A 9588-nucleotide genomic window follows, 5' to 3' on the forward strand; every position below is an offset into this window, starting at 1 on the left:
TGAATCAAGCCGCAGTCGAGCCAGCCGGGGCAGATGATGCCGGGTGGTGACTCGGCCAGCCAGGGCAAAAGTGAGGGATAGTGGTTGAGATCCCTCTTGGAGTGAGAACAACTTAGGGCCCTGAGAATGGCGGCTCCTATGCGCCCGGGAAACTGAGGCCGAGCGGCGAATCATGCCACAGCCCAGCAGCCAGGGCAACCCTCCTGGACAAGGATCGAGTGGACCTTTGTACAATCCTCGGCAGAGGGTCCCTGAGATCCTGGGAATGGAGTTGTCTTGTAAGGCTGACTGCACAAGGATCGAGTGAACCTTTGTACAATCCTCGGCAGAGGGTCCCTGAGATCCTGGGAATGGAGTTGTCTTGTAAGGCTGACTGCTGCTCATCGGCCTGCGGCGGCCACATGGGGGCGTGTGGCTCAGCCATGCCGGGCGACATGAGGGATAGTGATGGGATCTTTGTTGGAAGGGAAAGAACCCAGGGCCCCTAGAATGTCGCTATTGGATTCCCAAGGAACTGGGGCTGAGTGGTGAATCAGGTCACCACCACAACCGAGCAGCCAGGGCAGACAGACGCTGACTGCTGCTCATCGGCCTGCGGCGACATGGGGAAGTGGGCTCAGCCATGCCGGGCAGACGATGCTGGAGAGAAGTCAGGGGCCCAAGAAAACCGCCATTGTGTGCCCGAGAAACTGAGGCCGAGGAGTGAATCAGCCACAGTCGAGCAGCCACGGCGGGTGATGCCGGGGTGACTCGGCCTACCGGGACGGCGACATGGGGGGGTATGGCTCAGCCATGCCGGGAACGTCGAGGGATACTGATGTGATCTTTGTTGGAGTCCCAACAATGATGCCACCAGGTGCCCGAGAAATTGAGGCTGAGTGGTGAATCAGGCCACACAGCATCCAGGGCAGATGATGGCGGGAGGCTATTCGGCCTACGGCGACATGAGGGTGTGTGGTCCAGCCAGGCCGGGCAACACGATGGATAATGATGTGATCTTTGTTGGAACCCCAACAATGATGCCATCAGGTGCCCGAGAAATCGAGGCTGAGTGGTGAATCAGGGCCACAGTCGACCAGCCAGGCCTCCTCGATGGGAGAGACCTGAACAGAGGCCAATCAAACCGAAATTGTCGAACCTCCATGGCACCCCATGGCTGCTCGAAGAGGCCGGCGGACAGACCATGAATAGAAATGGCGCTGCCGTGAACCAGTCGCGAAGTGAACCTGACCGGTTGAGACCGTCGATCAGGTTCACAAAGGGGTAGCTGTGCTTGAAGACGGCGACCTCGCCGGCCTGCATCTCCTCGAGTCGCAGCTTCAGCTACGACGGCGAGTCCGAGCACGGGTCCCACTCGTACTCGAGGGGCGGACAGGCCATGAATAGAAATGGCGCTGCCGTGAACCAGCCAGTCGCGAAGTGAACCTGACCGGTTGACACCCTCGATGAGGTTCACAAAGGGGTAGCTGTGCTGAAAGATGGCGACCTCGCCGGCCTGGATCTCCTCGAGTCGCAGCATGAGGGTGAGGGTGCTGCCGGTGGCGACACCCTTCACAGCAGTCTGAGGGAGGGTGCTTCCGGTGGCCACACCCTTCACAGCAGTCTTCGGAAGGGCAACGGCGGTGGTCAGAGCCTTCTCAGCAGTCTTCCAAAGGGCGTTGGCGGTGGCGACACTCTTCACAGCAGTCTTCGGAGGGGCAACGGTGGGCGCCGCGGTCGCAAGGCCGCGTCCGGCCACAGTAGGTGGCATGTCCGCACCGGACGATGGCGGGGAGTCGGAGCACGGGTCCCACCCGTACTCCAGGGGGGACCAGCGCATCCTGGCCGCCAGTACACGCGCGTCGTGTCGACGAGGCCGTTCATGACGGCGTTGAAGATGGTGTCCTGGTTGACCTCGAAGATGGTGTCCTGGTTGACCTCGATAAGGTTGACGAACGGGTGGCTGTGTTTGAACATGGCGACCTCGCCGGCCTGTATCTCCTCGAGGCTCAGTATCAGCGACGGCGGGGAGTTGGAGCAGGGGTCCCACTCGTATTCCAGTGGGGGCCAGCGCATCTTCGCCTCCTGGGCCGCGCGGATGCTGGCGGCGCGTCCGAGCAGGGCCACATCTCCCAAAAGTATTTGTGATCTGATCCACACTTCCTCCATGAATATGTTTCTTTTTGATACAAATTCCCTTTATCTTACAACAAATTTATCTTCTCAGAACAAGGCAGGCCAATGGTGGCCAACCAGAAGCGGGCCTCCGCGCAGATGAGCCCTCGAGGGGCGTACCAGCGCATCTTTGCCTCCTGCGCCGCGCGGATGCTCGTGTACCATATGTGCAGGCGCCCGTGGACCGGGTCGCCGTTCCCGTCGCGGGCCTGGCCGTCCAGCCACATGGCTTCGACTTGGTCCCGCTGGTGCTGCGAGAAGCCCAGCCCGAGGGCGCAGGCCGTCCAGCCACATGGCCTCGACCTGGTCCCGCTGGTGCTGCGAGTAGCCCAGCCCGAGGGCGCGGTGAATCCCTGCCACCTCGTGTGGCTTGCACTGCTCCAGGACCAGGCAGTGGGTGCCGGTGGGCATGGCGGCGGGGGACTGGACCGGGATATCTGCTGGGTTCCCCATTCCAGAGGCAGACCGGAAGAGGTTGACCTCGGCGCGGTGGGGCTCCTCCTCCTCGACGCCGGAGAGGGAATAGCTGAATGTCCATAGGTCCCAGATGCAAGTCCCTGCGGGTAGATGCCCGCCACCTCGTGTGGCTTACACTCTTGCAGGACCAGGCAGCGGGTGCCGGTGGGTATAGCGGTGGGGGACCGCACCAGGATGGCGACTCGGTTCCAACCGGCTCTCATTCCGGAGGCAGACCGAAAGAGGTTGACCTCGGCGCGGCGGGGCTCCTCCTCCTCCTCGACGCCGGGGCGGGAATAGCTGAATGTCCATAGGGCCCAGATGCAAGTCCCTGCGGGTGGCGGCGGGGGACTGGACCGGGATGTCTGCTGGGTTCCAAGCGGCTCCCAAGGACGTACATGGCGCCTTCATACAGTGGTAAACGCTCAAGGCCCAGCATTCAACTTCTGCCAGGCTCCGCCGTGGCAGCCTCGCCGCACGAGAGACCTGCCCCAAGTCGAAGAGGCCGAAAAGAAAACGAGAACATCACACGGAAACTCGTGGACCCCCCCCCCCCCCACCTTGCAGAACAAGGCATTGTACACTGCCTGTGTGGGCAGCATACACCACACCGCTGGTTGCATGGGCCACACTCGGAGTCTCCATGCTGTGGCTGCTGGCAGGAGTGATTGCAGCCCGGCAGCTTTCTACCACACTGCAGAGGGAGAATCTGAAGTGGCGTTGGCATGGCCCGGTGTCACCATGACTACGCGACTCCGAGTGTGAAATCACGGCTGGTACGGCCCGTCTTGCGCGAGCAGCATGTTGTATCCGTGCTCTGCCCAGTCCGGCAGGCCAGGCATGGGCTGCAGGAGGTCCGACTCCGGCAGCGAGGACTTGTGGTCGGCGGCGAGGCGCATTTCCAGGACCTCGTCCCGGCTGAGAGGCTGGTGCCGGCTCTGCTCCGGGCGCGAGGAAGAGCTCCATGAACATGAAGGCGCGGTTTGCTCTGCCCGCCGTCGATGCCGGCCACGGTGCCGGCCACGGTGCCGGCCACGGTGCCAGCCCTTCCAACACCGTCAAAGCCGCCAGAGGTGACGTTGCTCTGCCTGCCGACGTGGGTGTACGGGGGGTAGCCCAGCTCCTGGCGCTCCTGGCTGCGGGCGACGAACGTGTCCGTCGGGGAGAGTAAGTGTCCCGGCGGCACAGCCCGAGCGGCCTGGAGGTCCCTGATCGTGGCGTTGGCCTTGGCGACGTGCTCGGGGTGCTCGGCCGCGACGCAGAGGAGGAGGTGCATGATGAAGAAGAGCGACTCGATGCCCTTCTCGGACGCCCTCAGCGCGCCGATCTCTGTCTCCTCTGGCCAGGGGGTCGCCCTTGTGAAGAGCTTTGTCACCTGGTCCTCCATGAGGGCGGTCAGGACGTCCGCTCGGTCCGAGATTCCTCTGCATTGGCCCCTGTGGGCCAGCTGGTCCAGGGTTGCGTAGGCTTCGTCCTTGACCACGGCCTCCGACATGTTTGTCTTCGTTCTGTGTGACAACCGTCTAGACAGTGTAACCAACAGGCATGGGTTTTCCAACCTGTTTCAAGACGGCCCTGACTGCACCGGTGGCGGTGATAGACAAGAGACTGGAGTGGGCACTCAGTGTAGCCGACAGGCACGGGCTTTCCAACCTGGTTCAAGACAGTCCTGACTGCACCGGTGGCAGTGATAGACAAGAGACTGGAGTGGGCACTCAGTGTAGCCGACAGGCATGGGTTTTCCAACCTGGTTCAAGACAGTCTTGACTGCACCGGTGGCAGTGATAGACAAGAGACTGCTGTGGGCACTCAGTGTGAGCCTTGGGACTTGAGCGTGGGTCTTGGGCATTGAGTGTGAGGAGTGGGGTTTTGAGTGTGAGGATTAGGTTTTCAGTGTGAAGATTAAGTTTTCAGTGTGAAGAATGAGTGTGAGGCTTAAGTGTGAGGCTTGAGTCTGAGGATTGAGTGAGTCTCGAGTGAGAGTCTTGAGTGAGGATATTTGCGATGAGGGAATGAATCTCGCTTACCTGTCAAGAGATCGCGTCTCACTTCTAGTACGAGGGAAACCAGCGGGCGAGGTCGTCAATGGGTGCTGAAAGCAGGTTGGGAATTGAGCGTCAGTCTTGGGAATTGAGTGTGAGTCTTGGGCATTCAGTGTGAGGATTGGGTTTCCAATGTGAGGCTTGAGGGTGAGGCTTAAGGGTGAGGATCGAGGGCGAGGATTGAGTGTGAGGATTGAGTGTGAGGATTGAGTGTGAGGATTGAGTGTGAGGATTGAGTGTGAGGATTGAGTGTGAGGATTGAGTGTGAGGATTGAGTGTGAGGACATTTGCGATGGGCTCTAGAGGAAATGAATCTTGCTGCTTACCTATCAGGAGATCGCGTCTCGCTTCTGGTCTGAGAGAAGCCAGCGGGCGAGGTCGTCAGTGGGTGCTGAAAGTAGGTTCTCATGCAACGTCTGTCGAAGCAGACGGCGAGGTGTATCCCCAACAGCTTGAGGAGTTGCTGTCGAGGTCTGCGAAAGAGAGAGAGATATCGCGAAAGAGATAGAGAGAGAGAGAGAGAGAGATGGAGAGAGAGAGATGGAGAGAGAGAGATGGAGAGAGAGATGGAGAGAGAGAGATGGGAAACGAAGGGAATCAGTTGGGTGGTAGTGAGTTGTGATCAGCGTCGAAAGAGGTGGTTTTGAAGGTTTCCAAGAAGAAGAGTTTGCAAGAGCGTCAAAGTTTTCAACGGAGGGAGTTGCGAAAACGTATTTGGTGGTTTTCTCCGGCTTGGGGGTTTTCAGCTGGGGGGAGGACGAAGCCCGGCTGAGATCTGTACCTAGGTATAGATAGGCAAGGCGCTGGAGCCTTGCGTTCAGCCGCGCGGCTGAGTAGTTCGACCAAGCTCTAGTGTCTGTCATGGGTGGTATCAGGTGGACCAGGAAAAGAAAACAGAATCTCCATCTGAAAGCTGGCGTTTGTGAAGGGGAAGAAGATGCTGAAAGCTGCAGGACAGTGATTGACCCCTAATACATATGGCTGGTGGCTTGTTGATGTTCACGACGAGCTGTGCACAAGTGTGGAGGTGGGTGCCCAGGTGTTTTATATTCGGTTGCAGTGTCTGCCCCCACCCGCACCCCCAACCCAGACAATGCCATCTTCAATAGGACAACCTCAATAAAGACAATCAGACCACAGATCGCGATGTCTAGCAAGTGCTCTGGTGCAGTGTGCCTTGGCATGAAGCAGTCAACCAATCCGTTGCCAGCGAAGCCTACAGGGGCGGCATTGGCGTCGTCAGCAAGGTCGAAATCGAAGGCCTGGCCGTTTAACGCAAACAAACAACTTCGCAAAGACCTCCCATTAAACAACCTCCATGGTTCCTATAAGACAGCCCTTCACAAGTAGGCAAGCTTCGGATCGCGGCAGTTTTGTACCTAGGTAGTCAGGCATAGTGTATGTCATACAAACAAACAAAGAGCCACGTCAAAAATAACCATAAGAACCTGGAGATATCCGCTAAAGGGTACTGGGCTGCTATCAATCTACCTAATCAAGTAGATAGCAAGCCCTGGAGACTGATGAAGACACTGCCCGGATGCTTTTACCAAAAGACCAAACGGAAGAGAGCTCTAAGCGAGGCTCACGAGCACATCAAGGCTTTCACGACGACAACTACAGATTGATACTTGTGTGCGGAAAGGTGAGCACTCTTGTAGACAGACTCAGACCCGACCTACAATATGATCAAGTCACACATCAAGTTCCAAAGCCAAAAGCTGCCAAAGTAATTTCATGACATGCTCCTGATGTGAGCAGACAGCATGCTACCCAGGCTACACATTCACATCACCCATCCAGTCCGAGGGCCAAAGCTCCTTTCAAGGGGCTCCAAGTCTGAGCTGGCACCTGACAAACAAACAATTACTACCACAGGCACCACATGGCAACCCCCACCAGCCCGCGATCCCAACATCACCAAAATAAAAAAGGCCTTACAGAAAGGAGTTCCACAGCTCCTGGCAAACGGATCAACAAATCAGATCCCCACCAACATAATTGGTTTAACGTGGAATCTGCAACGTACTTGTTGTTCGTCTGCAGCTGAGCGAGGGGCCAGCCCTGGTAGTCCGTGATGCGGGTGGTGCCGGGGACGTAACACCAGCGGCCTGAGTAATAATTCCGAGTTACCGAGAAATCCATGATGGTCGACGTTGGGATCGCTTGGATCGCCGCCCATGGGATGCTTGAGTTCCTGAGTAGACACACACAAGTTGCGACGTGACCTGGCCCCCTCCCATTCCTTCAACTTGAGTCCAGACAGATCTGCCCAACCGAGACCGTCCGAGCCGAGCCAACAAAACCCGCACCCATGTCCACGAAACCCACAACATCCGCTCACTTCGCAGTCAAGCCTGCTGCCCGATGAAACTCAACCCAGGACACGATGCCCAGGCATTCCCATTTATTCCCCATGCCGTCAAGTCCTCCCCCAGCTACATCCATCAACGCCCTACGAATGCCCCCCCCCCTCCAAACAAGCATAAACAGCTCCGGGCCCTCGGTCAGTGTAGACTCCGGAACAACGCTCATACGCTTCTATTGAAAATGGTATCTCGGGCATGCTTGCTTGTACCTACTTACTCAGGTAGGCACATAAACCCAACAAATTGCGACGCGGAACCACTCAAACAAACTACTGCTACTACTAACTACCTAATAAACGGACCAACCAGCAAGTCACCGCACGAATCCCCGCTCGCACAGCAAGAGACCCGTCCCAGGGCCGGGCCCGCACATGAACGCCCCCCCAACGCCACAACACAAACAGCATGCGGCGCCCGTGCCGCCTCAGACACAGCCACAGCCGCAGGACGGCTGCCCGGCCAAACAAGACTACCAAGGCCACCCCCACCAAGAAAAGCCCCTAGCCGTGGCCGTCACCATAACCGCCGTGCGCGTAGGACCCCAGGACCGCGCTCCACTCCGGGCTCCACCTAGACCGGCGCAGGCCGGGGACCTAGTCCGACCAATCTTTCTCGACGAGCCATGCGTCGCCCGGCCGAAGGCCCGCGCCCGAAATCAGGTCGCAGTCCCGGTGCCCCCACTTTCGGCGGAACACCTCCCGCCCCGCCTCGGTCAGGACGTCGATCGCCTCCGCGAAGCCGGCCGCCGGGTAGTAGAACGGCTCCCCCACCCCGCCGTGCTGTCCCTGCTGCCAGGTGTTTCGACCTCGGTCGCCGTGTTTGTAGTGGAACATGCGGTCAGACACGTGGCGGAGAGAGTGGTAGTATGCCAGATTCGGATCTTCGGGTTCGGTGCTTTTGGGAGTTGGCGTGCGTTTTGATATGGTGTCTGGCTCTGGGGCCGGTGCAGGTGGGTTGGGGTCCGTGAAATCGGGGACAACGTTTGGGTCGCGATAAAGAGCGATGAGATCGTTCAGTGCGGTGCTGGTATCGGTGACGGTTCCTGCATGTCTATCGATCATGCTCAGATTCGACATGAGCAACCGGCTGTGCATATCGCAGTCGGTCAGATAGTAAGGAATGAGCGTATCCCACCCCCCGACTTCCTCGTACGCCTTTGGATTCACCAGGGCCAGGTGATCGTATGCGAAGAATCGTACGGCCCACCTACTATCATTCTTGCGCGCCTCATCGAGCCATTGGCAGCCCAGCTCGTACACGGTCTTGTAGCCGGGTTTGTCATAGGGTGGGGTGACCCCTTCAAACCCTTCTTCGAACGACAGAGTGAGCACATCCTGATGAGACCAGAAGTAGTAGGGCCAGCTGTGGGTATTGGCCATAGACAGGTAGAAGTTCTGGAGCTGTGCGAAGTTGAGAAGGACAGGGGTCTGGACGACGTTGACGCCCAGCTTCTTCAGCTGGGTGTGATTCAGGTAGAAGGGGTTTTGGAGGGACAGCTGGTCACGAAAGTTGGCCATTTGAACGCCGGTGTTCTCAACAACGTAGATCTGGTCGGGTGGCCATCCTGCCGTGATATACGAGACGACTGCTTGCAGGAGGATGGGCCAGGTGCGCGTGAAGCCGATAAGCAGGGGAGGTGGTACTGGCAGGTCATAATCCTTGTGGAGGTTCGCTCGGGCTTGGTTCCATCGTGGGACAGGAGGCGGCGTCGAAGTTGCCAGGAGGGGAAATGGGTCTCGAACAGGGGACGGAGTATAGGTCGGTGTCGGTTTATATTTCGGGGTTGGTTTGGGTTTCTCTTTCGGCTTTTCTGGATCACGCAGGCCTTCGACCCATGTCTCGACGTCCCCCTTGACCTGCTTTGCGACGTTGTTGCTCCCCAAATCGACGCGTAGGAAGATGACGAAGAGTGTGAAGAGACATGCGACGATGAAGAAGTTCAAGTGTCGACGACTTGACATGATGGCGGAGATGTCTGGGCCAAGACAGCAATCAAGAGGAAATCGACCGATTCGACTGACGTGTGGCCGACCAGATGATACGCAAAAAACGCCTCGTCGGGACCGCCAGCGTCTCTAGAACGGATATTGCAGTCAAGGGCTGGACAATCGAGAGTGTGCTGGTTCTTGTAGTGACGCGGTCACGATGCAAGTGTAGCTTTGTCGCATTACCCCTTCGCCTTTTGGCAGGTTGTGTGAGATTGTCCGAGCCAGGAGGGATTGCCAGTATGGTGGGCAACAGGATCGCGCAATACGGTCACATTATTCCTTGCGGTGCGAGAAATGTGAAATACAAATAATGGCAGTGGCGAGCAAATTGTGGCTGAGAGTTGCCAGATCCAGCATCGAGGGTCGAGCGCCGAGCGTCGAGCCGCTTGAGATGCCTTTTGAGTTGAACCCAAGCTCCTGGGCAACAGACTGCTCCAACCTGATGACGCAGAAAACAATGCAAAGGAGTGCCAAGTGTCGGGGACACGACTGTTGAAGGAGAGAAAAATAGAATGGTACGAGAGATGCTTGGTATGGGTTAAACCAAGACTGCCCAGGTGGGGAGGAAGGAGACAGGGG

The 9588-nt window shown here is 57.8% G+C and overlaps 3 protein-coding genes across 3 annotated transcripts; all 3 read right to left on the reverse strand.

Moving 5' to 3' along the window:
• Positions 1-1025: 1025 nt before the first annotated feature.
• Positions 1026-2834, reverse strand: KVR01_005835 (uncharacterized protein; the record flags this gene model as incomplete). The annotated part of the gene is made up of 7 exons (XM_044783776.1): positions 1026-1103; positions 1183-1323; positions 1361-1687; positions 1759-2080; positions 2275-2405; positions 2458-2711; positions 2747-2834. 7 exons carry the CDS (start codon positions 2832-2834, stop codon positions 1026-1028), a joined length of 1341 nt encoding a protein of 446 aa, XP_044644638.1.
• A 543-nt stretch (positions 2835-3377) lies between these two features.
• Positions 3378-4227, reverse strand: KVR01_005933 (uncharacterized protein; the record flags this gene model as incomplete). Its single annotated transcript, XM_044792830.1, has 2 exons — positions 3581-4227; positions 3378-3536 (listed from the first exon to the last, which is right to left on the reverse strand). Exons 1-2 carry the CDS (start codon positions 4103-4105, stop codon positions 3378-3380), a joined length of 684 nt encoding a protein of 227 aa, XP_044644736.1. The 5' UTR covers positions 4106-4227.
• A 3387-nt stretch (positions 4228-7614) lies between these two features.
• KVR01_006202 (uncharacterized protein) lies at positions 7615-8982 on the reverse strand (the record flags this gene model as incomplete). Its single annotated transcript, XM_044794026.1, has 1 exon — positions 7615-8982. The coding sequence occupies one exon, from the start codon at positions 8980-8982 to the stop codon at positions 7615-7617; it is 1368 nt and encodes a 455-aa protein (XP_044645005.1).
• Between the last annotated feature and the right edge of the window lie 606 nt (positions 8983-9588).

This window comes from Diaporthe batatas (genome assembly GCF_019321695.1).
Source record: "Diaporthe batatas strain CRI 302-4 chromosome Unknown Contig00006, whole genome shotgun sequence".
NCBI classification, from domain to species: domain Eukaryota; kingdom Fungi; phylum Ascomycota; class Sordariomycetes; order Diaporthales; family Diaporthaceae; genus Diaporthe; species Diaporthe batatas.